The sequence below is a fragment of the Bemisia tabaci genome, chromosome 8 (genome assembly GCF_918797505.1).
Source record: "Bemisia tabaci chromosome 8, PGI_BMITA_v3".
Lineage (NCBI taxonomy): Eukaryota > Metazoa > Arthropoda > Insecta > Hemiptera > Aleyrodidae > Bemisia > Bemisia tabaci.
Genome location: NC_092800.1, coordinates 41,459,460 through 41,474,977, shown reverse-complemented (window position 1 = coordinate 41,474,977; position 15,518 = coordinate 41,459,460). Strand labels below are relative to the sequence as shown.

At 41.4% G+C, this 15,518-nt stretch overlaps 3 protein-coding genes across 5 annotated transcripts in view; all 3 read right to left on the bottom strand.

Moving 5' to 3' along the window:
• Window positions 1-4,393, bottom strand: part of LOC109042387 (uncharacterized) — a 42,746-nt gene extending 38,353 nt beyond the window's left edge. For all 3 annotated transcript variants that reach the window (XM_072303060.1, XM_072303061.1, XM_072303062.1), the window contains exon 1: window positions 4,277-4,393. The gene's annotated coding sequence lies outside the window, so the exon portion shown is untranslated. The remainder of the gene's footprint in view (window positions 1-4,276) is intronic.
• On the bottom strand, window positions 2,044-3,374 carry LOC140225189 (uncharacterized). The gene has a single exon (XM_072303063.1). It carries the CDS (start codon window positions 3,336-3,338, stop codon window positions 2,514-2,516), a length of 825 nt encoding a protein of 274 aa, XP_072159164.1. The 5' UTR covers window positions 3,339-3,374; the 3' UTR covers window positions 2,044-2,513.
• Window positions 4,394-9,598: 5,205 nt separating the features above from the next.
• The window catches only part of LOC109038330 (uncharacterized), a 29,457-nt gene continuing 23,537 nt past the window's right edge, over window positions 9,599-15,518 (bottom strand). Inside the window, exon 3 of the mRNA XM_072303059.1 lies at window positions 9,599-15,162. Coding sequence (XP_072159160.1) covers window positions 12,964-15,147 — 2,184 coding nt within the window. The 5' untranslated portion in view covers window positions 15,148-15,162 and the 3' untranslated portion in view covers window positions 9,599-12,963. The remainder of the gene's footprint in view (window positions 15,163-15,518) is intronic.

Below are 15,518 nucleotides of genomic sequence, written 5' to 3'. Positions count from 1 at the left end.
ATGAGGTAGCATTCGTAGCTGACATCAAATCATCATTCGCGGGAATTGTTCGATTTGTTCGGTCAATATTGAGCTATAATCCCTGTTGAAACTGATAACCTAGAATTTAGGTGATGCTGCCTTAACTTCAGATGTCATCTTGTGTTCTCATAGTCGTGAGGGGACATGAATTATTACGCGCCTGGTCAGTATAGTTTGCTGGTGAAAGTTAATTTCACAAGCACGCCCAATTTAATGCAATTTTCTCGAAATTCCTCAATTTTCCCGCTTCTTATGTCTTGGGTTGAGAGCATGTTACTTGCTAGGTGCATAGGAATGTCTGGAAAAATGATCGTATAATTATTAGAGGAAATATTACAACTAAAAGAGGCGATGCTGAGCAGTAGGCAACTACTGCCTGAAGAGCCCGTCTTAAAGAGGAAGAAGTGGTTCCAAAAAGTTGCTTTGAGCGGGAACATATCATACATTGTAACAATCAATTTCTTTCAACACTTTATTAGTAGTGTACGTGCTTGACAAATATTTTTACAGGAAATTAAAAAGCATACAGAAATGATAGCAAAGAGAAAATGTCAAAAAGAGGAACAGCTAAAGCGTTATTCGAATGTCCAGAGCTTTGCAAGAATTATCCAAACGACAGAGTCTAAATAATTCAAGGGGAAAAATTTCGGATCAATTATAATCTTTTTCCTGAATTTAATTCGTTAAAGTAGGCTCTAAGCGATTAGGATTCGAGAGGACGCTTATTAATAACACACTAAGGCCTTCTTATTGACAAATATCAAAGAAATGATTATCAATTTACACTCTTTGGAAATAAAGGGTTGGTTGTTGAAATTCATAGACAACAGGATAGTAAACAAAGAAGACGAAGCATCGCGCCAGTTTTTCTTTATCTATCGCTTTGTCCATTGATCTCAAGAAACGGACCGCAGTGTTTCTCCGAGGAAATTCGACGTTCAAATTATTTCGAGAAGAAGACGCTGACATTTAGCCGCAGCTACCGATCCTCTTTTCTGTGAAGCAAAGATCTTATTACGGTGGGATGAATTTCATAACAAGCATAAAGTCTAGTCTTTTAGATTCGCTGTTCAAACGGTACTAGCCGAGATCAAGCAGGAAACCAACTGTGGACGCTCTTCAAGAGTCCATAGGGGAAAAACAACTTTGTCTCCACCTTGAATAGAGAATGAGGATGAACCATGATGTCCTTCCGGCAATCGAGGTCTTGCATTTGTCAAAGATTTGCGATTCAAGCACTTCTTCATACGGCCAATTTCTCTGGAAACACGATGGTGCCACTAATTTTCTTTCAAGCTCGAAAAATGCTGTCAAAGATCCGACCGTGATGGAGGGGATATCCTACGCTACTTAGAGAGTCCACATACAGTCGGAGGGTAGCTACTTTGTTTGAGGACTTCGAAGTTGAAAACAGGGGCACCCAGCTAATGATTTTCTCCCGATCTGTGCATGACGAGTTTGACTATGAGATATAAAGGTGGACTCTCAAAGTATAGCGTAGGATATGTCCTCTATGACCGCCGGAACTAAGTAAGCATTTTTCGAGATCAAGCTCATTTTCCTCTCAGAATATTAGTGGCACCATCGTGTTTTTGGCGAAATTTTGTAGTAAACTGCGTACATTAACCGCATATTCCTGACAAATGCAAGAACTCCAGTCTCATTCATTTGCAGGAGACTCAATTTTTGAAGAGTGTAACTACCAAATAAGGTAGGAGTGGATTCATTTTTACCCCCCCCCCCCCCCCTTCCAGAGTAAGTACTAACATATTCAGCACAGCGCTGCCTTCCGATGAAGTCCTCATCGAGGGTGTCTAATTTACAATAGAAACAGGAAAAAATTACCACGAAATGTTTTCCAGCCCGTATGAGTTTACAAGTGAATCATTAAATGACTTTTGTGAGGGCGGACGACTTGTAATGACCTTGAGTGAGGGATTTGTCCCTAAAAAGCGTTTTCACATCTTACTTCAGATGAGTTTTATAAAGAAAAGGTGCATGGAATTAACAACAGCCACAAGGTCGCTCGACAATAAGTGTTCTTATTCATATGTTTAGTCAAAGACCAGTTACAATAAAGGGAACGAATCAAAGACTGCAGCAGAAAAGTTTCTCACCGCTATGCGTTCAGACAGGAAACTTTAAACGACTCCTGTGATAAAAATAGGCAGAAAAATACGTACACCTGTTCAGTTTCAGAATCACATGTGTTCATATGTATTATATAAAATTACCTTTTTGAGCAAAGAAAGCCGAGCAACGGCTGTAACTAAAAAATAAAAAAATTGTTACTCGTACTTGTTTGTATGTGTTAAATTAAATTTCCTATTTCAGCGAAACACACTGAGCAATGGCTGCAACAAAATGATTTCTAACCAGAACGTGCTCACATGCTGAATTATATATTATTTTTGAGCAAAACCGGCCGAGCAATCAATGCAAGTAAATGGGCTCTCTCCAGAGTTTGTTCACATGTGTCGTTTTAAACTACCTCACTCAGCAAAACGTGCAGGGCGATAGCTACAAGTAATTAATGGTTCCTCAACAGTATGTGTTCGCAGGTGTCGTATTAAATTTCCTTTTCGAGTGAAGCAGACCGAGCAATGGCTGCAAGTAAATGGTTTCTCACCGGTATGTGTTCGCATGTGTGGTATTAAATTTTCTTTTAGAGCGAAACAAGCCGAGCAATGGCTGCAAATAAATGGTTTGCCACCAGTATGTGTTCGCATGTGTTTTATTAAATTTCCTTTTAGAGCGAAAGAAGCCGAGCAATGGCTGCAAGTAAATGGCTTCTCACCGGTATGTGTTCGCATGTGCCGTTTTAAAGTTCCTTTTTCAGTGAAGCAGACCGAGCAATGGCTGCATCTGAATGGTTTCTCACCGGTATGTGTTCGCATGTGATTTAATAACGTTACTTTTCGAGGGAAACAGACCGAGCATTGGCTGCATCTGAATGGTTTCTCACTGGTATGTGTTCGCATGTGCCGTATTAAATTTGCGTTTAGAGCGAAGCAGTCCGAGCAATGGCTGCAAGTGAATGGTTTCTCACCAGTATGTGTTCGCAAGTGTTGTTTTAAATCTCCTTTTCTAGCGAAACAAGCCGAGCAATGGCTGCAAGTGAATGGTTTCTCACCAGTATGTGTTCGCATGTGTTGTTTTAAATCTCCTTTTCTAGCGAAACAAGCCGAGCACTGGCTGCAAGAGAATGGCTTCTCACCGGTATGGGTTCGCACGTGCCGTTGTAAAGTTCTTTTTAGAGGGAAACAAGCAGAGCAATGGCTGCAAGTGAATGGTTTTTCACCGGTATGTGTTCGCATGTGTTGTTTTAAATCTCCTTTTCTAGCGAAACAAGCCGAGCATGGCTGCAAGAGAATGGTTCTCACCGGTATGGGTTCGCAGTGCGTTGTAAAGTTCTTTTTAGAGGGAAACAAGCAGAGCAATGGCTGCAAGTGAATGGTTTTTCACCGGTATGTGTTCGCAAGTGTTGTTTTAAATCTCCTTTTCTAGCGAAACAAGCCGAGCAATGGCTGCAAGTGAATGGTTTCTCACCAGTATGTGTTCGCATGTGTTGTTTTAAATCTCCTTTTCTAGCGAAACAAGCCGAGCACTGGCTGCAAGAGAATGGCTTCTCACCGGTATGGGTTCGCACGTGCCGTTGTAAAGTTCTTTTTAGAGGGAAACAAGCAGAGCAATGGCTGCAAGTAAATGGTTTTTCACCGGTATGTGTTCGCATGTGGTGTATTAAATTTTCTTTTAGAGCGAAACAAGCCGAGCACTGGCTGCAAGTAAATGGTTTCTCACCGGTATGTGTTCGCATGTGTGTTTTTAAAGTACCTTTTATAGCAAAACGGGCCGAGCAACGACTGCAACCGAACGGTTTGCATGTTGTGGTTGGCATATGATTTTGAATCTCATTTTCAAAATCTTGTTCTCTATCTTCCTTTACGTAAGTGCATTCATAGCTGTCAGTCTTAAGAGGGTCTTCGTTTTTAATCTCAATACTGGTATATAACTGGTCGATCCAATTTTCATTTTCATTGTCTCCTTCCGATTTTATCCTGATGGAATGACCGATGAGAGAATTGGAGGAACACGAGGCGCTATTGAAGTATTCAACGGACTTTTTTTCTTCACTTGGAGAAGTTCCAATTTCAGTTTTCACATGGCAAGGTGTATGAGAGGCAAATTCCGTGTCAAATGCAGATTCTGCTTCCGGTTCAGTTAACTCACACTTTATGAATATAGTGTTACCAACCTCCGGGATAATGTCCTGTGGATCCTTCACACTTATTCTGCCTATAGAAATCTCTGGGATCCTGTCTTCAGGAGCGCTAAGTCCTCCTTCGGATGTGCATTTGAATTCGGATTGATCCATGTAGAATCCTGAACAGAAAAAATTTCGAATATTGTGAGCAAAATTTGCGAACGAGCGAAATATTTAGGGGTACCATATAGGGTGGAGAAAATATGAAATTCCGGCCGGCAAGGTTGGCCTCGTGGTCAGCGCGTCTGACTGTGGTTGAATAGGTCCCGGATTCGAATCCCGGCGGTGGCGACAAATGTTCATGCAACTGACGAGTGGATCTGCAGAGACAGATTTCACTCGGCCTTAATCTCTAAAAAGCGAAATGTAAACTGTTGAACTGAATGATCTTAAATTTTGTTTCTCGAATTTTACCCGAAATTTGGGGACTTAAAAACGCAATTTTGAACTAATTTTGCACATACCCAGATAATGTTGAGGCAAAGTAAGGTGAAATTGGCTCAAATCGCGGGAAAATCGTATGACCTTTAAACTGGCAAATTTGGGGGTCCGAAACCCCCCTTAAAATTAGTTTGAAGTCATTTCTGTGATTCTTGCACAAAAGTGCTTACAATTTGGTAAATTTTCCTGCTTTGTTTCTTTCTCTACGATAAAATACGTTTGGGGTCGGGTCGCTCGCGAGGAACAATGGATACTGCCTCGGTCTCCGGACTGAGGTGTGGTGTACGAGGGAGAGAAGGGTAAAATGATTTCTGTATGTGCAAAAGGATTTCCGTATGAGCCACGGTTAGCACATGGTCTAATAAGTCTCACGGCTCATCAGAGATTGCACATAAGGGTCCCTCGCTTCTTTATCAGGGGCTCCAACGGGGCCAAAATGTAGCCAAGGGCTAGGGATCTTCGGAATTAGCTTTTTAAAAAAACGGAAGAGTGAAATTCACATTTGAGGATTGCTTAACTGTTCAGCCATCCTCCAATCAGTTCATTTACTTTTCTTATATATGCATGTTTTAAATAAGCGGGGCACTGTATTAAAAGTATTTAAAAAAGCTAAAGAAAGGAGCACGTCAGCTCTGGGATATAATAGGAAAATACAGACGATGAAGGAAATCAATCGACCTTAGAGATTGATGCATTAGTAACCTTTTTACAAGATCGCAAGAATTCTGAGCGAGCCCGCCCGTCATGCCGTTTATTAAAAAATATTGACTCAAATTCAAGCATTAACTGTAGTTCGCAGCGTTGCAATCGAGGTAAAAAAGCTCCTTTTCACGTGGAACCATCGATATTTGAGTTCGTTTACGGCAGGCGTGACCAACAACTATTTGACCACGGCTGTAGGAGAGTTGCAGCTTCGCGCGTGAAGGCGCGTCAAACTGCGAAGATGTCTTGACCGCCCTGCCGACCCTGGCGGGTGGGACGAACGCTAAAATCGCTGCGACAAATAGAGGATGCGTCATTATTTAAGACTCTCGTCTAATTTTTACCATTAGAAACCAAAATACCTATCCTACAGCTAAGATATAGCATCAGGGACCATGGTTGTTTTTTGGTAAAAAAAAAAAAAGGAAAATAGGACTAAATATAATTTCGCGACGAATTTTCCCGTGATTTCTTTTAAAATCGATCATAAAATTATAGTAAATTTTTCAGAAAATCTGAGCGTATCTTTTAAAAAAAAATTGATTCAAATTGAACCATTAACTGTGGTTAGCAACGTTGCAATCGAGGGAAATAAGTCCCTTGTCGCGTGGAACCGTGTCGTATATTTGAGTTCGTTTACGGCAGGCGTGACATACAACTATTTGACCACGGCTGTAAGCATGTTGCATCTTCGCCGGATTGAAGGCGCGTCAAACTGCGAAGATGTCTTGACTCTGGCGGGTGGGAAGAACGCTATAATCGCTGCGACACTTAGACGATGCGTCATTATTTATGACTCCCATCGAATTTTCACCACAGGAAACAAAAAAAAACTATGCGAATAGCTAAGATGTAGAATAAGGGACCATGGCTTTTTTTCGGTGAAAAGAAAAAAGGAAAATAGGACTAAATTTGATATCGCGACGAAATTTTCCGTGATTTCATTTAAAATCGTTCGTAAATGTATTGTAAATTTTTCAGAGAATCTGAGCGCCGCACGGTTAACGAAACATAGGATTGCCCGGTCATGGACTTCCTCCGCAACTTCTTTCCGCTACATGCTTCGATCTTTATGGAATTTCAGGTCAAAACTTAATGTTCTCAAAGCATTTTCATAGCAGAATCTGATTTTGACCCTAATTTGGCCGATGTTCACACGGAAACGCATGTTTTAGGGTGTTGTTATAAGTTTCAGGCATCAAAATTTACATGTAATAACGTCACAACAAAATACAAGGGTCGAAAAGATTTTGACAAAGTGCAACAATTTTAGGAACAGCGGAATCTGCCACGTTTGAGGAGCTCTGGGAAAAAATTGGAGGAAAAAAATTGAAAATACATGCTAGATTCGTATAGTATGAACCCTTAGGAACACTTCATGCCCACTTCGGATCCAAAATTAGCGACACCTCCATGTCCGACCTTTTGCCCATTTCGTTACAGTGTGCGTCACTTTCCGGTGAGTAACTCAGGCACTCGATACGTTGTATCGAGTACGGGGTCGAAACGATCGCAAAGGCGGTATACTGCGTTTACGCGCCAAAAGAGATCTTCGAGTACTCCAGAAATCTGAGTTTCCTGAGCGTTTGATTGTAAAATTAGGGCAAGAAACTTCAAAAGTAGTTGCACACCCCGCCCCCCCCCCTTCCCGTGCAGTATACAGTAGAGTAGTGCATAGGTGCATGTGCTTTTATGTCTCCGTGACAGGGTCCGAATATGTACCTGGAAAATCCAGGTTGGGATTCGGTCCGGAAAATATGTGTTCCGTTTTTAGAATCCTGAAAAGAATAAATTTCCAATGTCGTTGGCTACAGTATTGACGAGTTAAAGAGTTAAGAAGTACTCTATAAGCTAAAATCATTGGAATAACGAGGAATGCACCACGCCGAAGAGCGAAGCGCTTCGAGGCGTCGAACCGCAAAGTGGTCAGTGGACGTAGCCCAGCAGCTCTATTGGATTGGCAAGAAGACATATGTCACGGAATCGGATGTCTAACAATGCATCGGGTAATATCATTCAGGTAAGAAGCTTCAGAAAAAGGTTCCGCCTTCATTCACAGTGAAACAGCGTTACCGTAAGGAGAGACGCCGTTTGCGTCCTTAAAAATTGCCAACTTTCCTTCGATAAAATACAAATTGTCAAGGAAATCTGTAGATGCTACTCTTAGAATTTTTCAGGAAATTTTATGCGCGATTCAGATCCGAAAGCGCCGTGACTCGATTTTAAATTTTATATTTTCTTCCACACAAATAGCGCTATTACAAGAAGATCCAATGACCACACGGCTTCATTTTTTCATTATGTGCTTCTGATGGTACGCCGGAATTGAGTATAAAAATAAAGGATGAAGATTTGTTGGTTTTCTTGTAAAACGTTACTTTCCAGTAAAAATTGAAAACGTTTTAAACAGAGATACGGCGTTATTACTTTCGACGTGCAAAACCTGGAGGTCTGCCTCCTCAAATGTAAACAATGACCAGTGCCGTTGTTTCCAAGTTTCCAGCGACTAACAAACCATGGCAATTTGGAAAGAGACGGAGGCACTGTGTTCGGTGTTAACCGCTTGTGAAGAAACCAATGAAAATTAATTAGATCTCATGTTTTTTTTGTCCCCCCCCCCCCCATTTTAAATGACAGTAATCCATTAAAAGCTTGCACAACTTAATGGTATTAACATGCTGAAAAACACTGACTTAGAGTTCAACGAATAGCGCCAAACAGTGCGGTCGGTGCGAAACGCACATAAGCGCCTACTAGACGGTAGGAATACTTCAAGCACTTGTCGTTCTCTATGGTGCGCGCTTTAGTTGTTGAAAATGCGTAATTTCTTCGTGCCGGACCTAGTAAGGTTTATGAACACCACTTCCGAGGTGTGTACATTGAGAGCCTGGAATCCTAGGATCGAGGGATATCAGAGATTTTGCAGACTTGAGTGGTACCTTTGCATATTGCATCACTGTATTGACGTCAGAGTTCGTCCGTCTGCTTCTAAGCTGAATCCAGAATCTGAGATCCAAAATTAATTAATGGCATAGAGGGTTTAACTAAACAATAGCAAATCGACGCAGTTTAAGTCGGAAAAACTGATGTTGCGTCAATCCGCGCGGATTTACCAGAAGAAACCATATTTTGTCGACATAACACTGACAAAATATTCAAACACCACTTTAAAAGAAAATGGTATAATTAAGATGGTTGGTGATGTTCAGCAATTATTGGTTGAAGGATACGTCTTGCGGGGGATGAATATTCGTTCCAAAAATTTGCACCGGGTACTGACTCGGCCCTCTTAACTGAGAACCAGTAAAAAATTAAGTCGCTGTAAGCGTGGGTGGACGCATGTCATGTATAACAACAACAAACAATTTTCCCCAAAATTTTATTAGAAGTATGTAATTGCGAAATATTTGAACAGAAGATGTAAAAAATATAGGAGTGACAGCGAAGTCTTGCAGCCGGACGCATTACAACAAACATTTTCCCCCTTACTTTTTCTAAACTATACAAATATTACAAGTGCGTGGCTGAGAAATGTTTATACAGAAGCTGTGAAAAGTTCAGACATAACAGTAACGTGAAGGCTTCTGACCGTGAATTCAGTGCGAAATTGTAATCAGAAATAGGGCTCCCGCAAAGACTGACAGTTTTATACAGAAAATTATATCGAAATAGGTTAACGATATCGCCATCGGGTATGGTGGCGTGGCGTGCTTAGCGATACATCGATTGGTCTGCCATTTAAACCCAAGGAAAAATGGACTGCATTTTGCAATTTGGAACTATAAATTCTGGCTCTTCGGGAAAAACGCTTACGGACATAGGAAAACTAATGGCACATACGTCGTTTTTTAACCGGGCTAGAATTTATAGTTCCAAATTGCAAAATGTGGTCCAAATATCGATGAAGAGGATGATCGCAACGAAAACTTCATTAATCGATTCTTTACCATAGCTTCAAATGGGGAAAAATCGAAACTCGATCGTTCGCTCCTCGCCGCTTATTGGGCTATCAGGATACGGGACCATAGAGGCTCCCGCTCCTTCTCGACTCGGCTCTGGTGCTTGCACTAGAGCTGCTATTCCGGACGGTCCCAGCTGGGGAGTATCAATGCAGCATGTTACATTGTAGAGACCGCGCGTTGGTTGATGGGAATCGGCGCCATTTTCGGCTAGTTCCTTGTCATGACTTTATTTTATTGCATACTGTTTTATTGTTAGTCAATGCTATGTTGTGTATTGTATTTTTGGAATCATGGTGATACAGTCAACAATTCAAAACTTGTTTGTGCTTTTATCTCGTGATGGAAAAAATGTACTTTACGTTCAAAATTTGAAAATTTGAATTTTAAAGTTTTCGCGGTTAAGGAAGCTTTAACCACTGGGTTGGAGCTTCCTAGTCATTTACTCGATATCAGCTGATAGCAAACAAAGGTTACCAGGGAAACCGTAAACGTCTAACAACTATCGTGGCCATTGGGGCGATTATTGAAATGATATCGACTGTATGTCGCCGCTTACGACAGGACATAGCCCTATCTTAACTGTGTAATATATCGCAATTCGATATTGTTTTGATTTTGACTACAACTACTGCCCCCAGAGCCGCTCTCCGACGCCAATGCGTTGGAGCTTCCTGCTTGTTTTTGTTTTAAAACCACTCAATACATGTTCAGTATTAAAATTTACAGAATAAATCTCCTTCAATATTAATAATCTTTTGGCGAGAAGCCAACACTATTTGGTTTTCTGGGAGATTTCTTAGATAAATACGAAGCAGCAACATTTTTACGACACTGTAATCGCGCTGATTCCTTTTCGCTAAATGCGAGCCAATTTACCTCCTTTAGCTGGGCAGTAAATAGGATTGGACGCTTCTGGCTATTTCTAACAGAGTACTCTCAAAATGAGTCAGTTGCGCTGGTCAAAGAATCGTGTTTTCGCGCTTGATTTTTCTAGATTAGCTGAAAATAATAATATCGGCCCGAACAGCAACTTTCTACGTTTAACACGAACCGAGATATCGCCCATTGAAACGTCGGGTTTCTGGCGCCATCCACCCCGATAGTGACGCTCTTGGTTTCTTCCACCTTGCTTTGCAGATTTGGACGTATTTCTACCAAACAGACCTATGTGGAGGTGAGAAATATGGGGTGTGCTCGTCGAAGCTGCATAAGAAGCAATGTAAAAGTGGGCGTGATTCCTTTTGAAGAATTGGAAAAGCGGGATTTTACATTCTATCAAACAGACCTATGTGCCAACTGAATGCGGAACTCATGAGCCGCGGGCATGGCAAGAGAGCGTTGTGGACAGGGCTCATGAGTTACAGCGCCCCGACGACGATCTCCCCCTCTCGCGGGAGCTCGATCATTGCCGCTGACGTCACTGGCGCTTTATTATTCTCATTCACTCTTACGGCCAAAGAACTAACGAGCACACCCCATATTTCTCACCTCCACATAGGTCTGTTTGGTAGAAATACATCAATTTGTGTCTCTTTGACTGATGAAAGCAGGACGGGGGAAACCAAGGGTGTCACTACCGCGGTGGATGACGTCCAAGCCCCGAATTTTCAAAAGACGATATCTCGGTTCATATTGAACGTAGAAAGTTGCTGTTTTGACAAATCGTAATACTTTTAGCTAATCTGCAAGAATCAAGCATCAAAACACAATGATGTGACCAGTGAAACAAACTATGACCCATTGGGTTATTTAAATCAAAAGGAATTTTATATCAATTCTCAAATAAGCCCTGAGATCCACAAGAATACATGCATGATAGGGCTCATTTCATGAACGATGCATTCACTGGTGAGGCGTGAATGATCGATTATCGATATTTTCCCATTTGAAGCTGTGGTAAAGAATCGGTTATTAAGATTTTCGTTGCGAACACCCTGTTTATCGATCCTTTAACATAGCTTTAGTATCAATCGATACATCGCTAGGCACGCCACGCCACTGGATGTATTTTCTTTTGATTTAGACGCACCGGTAAATGTCAAGAAAAACAAAAATTGTTGTGTGCATATGCCTTTGGGTCCTGTGTTCCTGTAACATTACCTAGCCTTACAATAATTTCGAACCGAGAAAATACTGATATTTAGCAATAGTCACCGCTACTTTTTCCTTAAAGTACAATCCCTTATGCCAGTGGGAAAAAATTTCACAAAAGGCGTTACAGAGAATCGCTCTTTTAGTGAAACTACATAGCCCTTCGAATGTTAGAATTCAATGTTAAAGTGCCTTACGCCTCCCTCAGCTACAATCGAAACTAAATGAGGTTCACATTAGCAACAGAGATGATGTAGAGCGACTAAAAATGACAGCACATCATTGTGATAAATAATCACAACGAACCGAACAATAATTATAATGTTTTGAGTAATAATAATAAAAGATTTTTTTAAAAACATGTAACACTCATATTTTTCTCTTTATTAATAACTACAGTCCAGTTAAATGAGCCACCGTCATGCAATTATGTTGAACTATATTTCAGGATCTATGAGGCATTTTTCGCACTCTGCATTCCGAAACTATCTTGAATGGACTAAATTTCGCTTTTCAGAACTACAATTTTTTGCTCCTCAGTAGAAACACTTGTGTGCGAAGGACAAAATTCGAGAAAAAATATTCATACATTTTCTTGAAAATTCATTTGTCATCACAGGCGATTTGGCAACTTCTAGAGGCTCATACGCCATTCTTTCTTAGGACATTTGGACTACATTTTGCTATTAAGAACTAAAATTTCTGGCTCAGTTTAGAAACAAATGGACCGCGTCAAACAGAAAGGAACCAAGCCACATCACCTATTGCCTTTAATTGGGCAATTTAATTTTTTACATGAAAACGGTTGTGCGGATTTCCGTGCAAATTTCAGTGAAAATTCTCCATAGTGCGAAGCAAAGTCCTTAAAATTTTCAAAGAAATCCGAACAACCGTTCTCTCGTAAAAAATTTAATTGCCCAGTTAAACTCGGCAATAGCTGGTGTGGCTTGGTTCCTTTCTGTTAAACTCGGTCCAATTTATGTGCCATTGGTTTCCCTATGCACGTCAGTGTTAACACGGATGAGCCAAACGTTGTAATTTCTGATTGCAAAATGCATTACAAATATAAGACATTGCCTTACCAATTACGATAGGGAAATCTCATGCTCATTACCAAACTATTTTAACAAAAATAATACGAATTTCGGATTTTCTTCAATATTCCGGAGTTTCAGAGCGAAGATTAATTATAAAGTTGATCAAATAACGGGAGATTTAACAGCGCTCATATGGAAATATTCGAACATTCAAATGGAAATATCTGCAATAGGTATATTCACTTACAAATTATGATGAAGAGAAAATAACGTCGGAAATTGCTCCATTATCATTATCCATGTACCTTATAGAATTGTTGAATCCCCGAAGGTAACAGCTTCCACCTGTCGCCAAGAGGTCAGAGGAGGGTCTCTTGTCTCTGATCGCAGTATGCTCCGTTAAATGCCTTTGTAGCCGAAAAAGAGATGAGCGGTGACTAAAACTCTAGGGTTTTTCGCCAGAATGCATTCGCAAATGTCTCTTGAAAGTTATTTTTTTAGAGAAGTAAGCCGAACAATGACTGCAACTGAATGGTTTCTCGCCAGTGTGCGTTCGCATGTGTACCATGCAATTATCGTTCCTGCTGAAAGAGGAGGAACAATGACTGCAACTGAATGGTTTCTCACCAGTGTGCGTTCGCATGTGCATCTTTAAATACTCTTTTCTGCTGAAAGAAGAGGAGCAATGATTGCAACTGAATGGTTTCTCACCAGTATGCGTGCGAACATGTTCCGTTAAAGTTTGTTTTTGAGCAAAGCATGCCGTGCAGTGACTGCAACTGAATGGTTTCTCACCAGTATGCGTCCGGATGTGCTTTGATAAATTACTTGTATTAGAAAAGCATGCTGTGCAATGACTGCAACTGAATGGTTTCTCACCAGTGTGCGTTCGCATGTGCATCTTTAAATAATCTTTTCTGCTGAAAGAAGAGGAGCAATGATTGCAACTGAATGGTTTCTCACCAGTATGTGTGCGAACATGTGCCGTTAAAGTATGTTTTTGAGCAAAGCATGCCGTGCAATGACTGCAACTGAATGGTTTCTCACCAGTATGCGTTCGCATGTGCCTCTTTAAATGAATTTTCGAACGGAAAGAGGAGGAGCAATGATTGCAACTGAATGGTTTCTCACCAGTATGCGTGCGAACATGTTCCGTTAAAGTTTGTTTTTGAGCAAAGCATGCCGTGCAGTGATTGCAACTGAATGGTTTCTCACCAGTATGCGTTCGCATGTGCATCTTTAAATGAATTTTCATAAGGAAAGAGGAGGAGCAATAACTGCAACTGAATGGTTTCTCACCAGTGTGCGTTCGCATGTGCATCTTTAAATAGTCTTTTCTGCTGAAAGAAGAGGAGCAATGATTGCAACTGAATGGTTTCTCACCAGTATGTGTGCGAACATGTGCCGTTAAAGTATGTTTTTGAGCAAAGCATGCCGTGCAATGACTGCAACTGAATGGTTTCTCACCAGTATGTGTGCGAACATGTGCCGTTAATGACTTTTTGTGAGAAAAGCATGCCGTGCAATGACTGCAACTGAATGGTTCCTCACCAGTGTGCGTGCGAACATGTTCCGTTAAAGTATGTTTTTGAGCAAAGCATGCCGTGCAATGACTGCAACTGAATGGTTTCTCACCAGTATGTGTGCGAACATGTGCCGTTAAAGACTTTTTGTGAGAAAAGCATGCCGTGCAATGACTGCAACTGAATGGCTTCTCACCAGTGTGCGTTCGCATGTGCATCTTTAAATCGTCTTTACTACTGAAAGAGGAGGAGCAATGATTGCAACTAAGTAGCTTCTCATTACCAGTTTGCGTTCGCATGTGTTTCTTTAAATTATCTTCAATACTGGATGAGGAGGAGCAATGACTGTAATTGAATGGTATCTCGCCATCGTGCGTTTGCATGTGTGTTGTTAAAGCGCTTTCAGAAGAAAAAAGGCTCGAACACTCGCCGCAAGTGAATGGGTTCTCACTAGCGTGCGTTCGAATATGTTCGACGAACTCGGATTCCGACGCGTTTGTTTGGGTAGGGGGTTCACTCTTGATTTCGATATTCGTATCTGACAGGTCAATCCAACTTTCATGAGAATGGTCGGGAAGTGGAGAGCTCATGTCCTCTCTTTTCACTCGCGCTGTCATCGGGACAAAATCACGACCATCATTCTCCAAATCGTGTTCTTCTCCTCCTCGTCCCAACCTGAGTTCTGACTCATCCGTCTGGGGAGTGGGTTCACTCTTAATTTCAATGCTTGTGTGCAGCTGGTTAGTCCAACTTTCATAATCTTTTTCATCCTCGCATTCAATTTTGGGGGGAAGAGCGGAGGGCGAATCCAAGATGGACGAGGGCGAGGTGTCTTGGGTCTCTTCTACTGATGCAAGTCGGGTATTGTTGGAATCTTGAGGGTGACTTCCTCCGGACGGGTAAGATGGGTTGCCAGGCATAACGCTCGACTCCGGGCTGGTGCACGCTTCAGGTGGGGCCTGCATTGAAGGGCTCGTGCAATCAATCCTCGAGACGTCTCCCAGGGGGTCCTTCGCACTTTTATCGTTCGGTGGAATCACTGGATTGTAGTCCTCAGGTGTGCTGAGTGCAGAGTGCTCTTCCACTTGGATTTTTAGCTTCGGCATTCTCCATTGAAAATCCTGAACAGAATAAATTTCAAGACTTGTAAGCAATGCTTTGGACGACCGGTTACGATTGGAGGCAAACCATAGAGGGATTGAAAGACGGAGAGATACCATTTGCGATACGTCGATTGATCTGCCACTTATGGAAAAGGATCCGTGTACAGGGTGTTCGCAACAAACACCTTCATAGTAGATTTTTCACCGTAGCTTCGGATAGGAAAATACTGATAATCGATCATTCACGCCACGCCATTGGATACGGGTACTCGCGGGGTCGAAGTTTGCAATGTATCGGATAACGATATTCGTTAGCAACATTAATGATGTTCATTCTTTCTTTCTGGATAAATTGAGGCTTAGATTGCCACGAG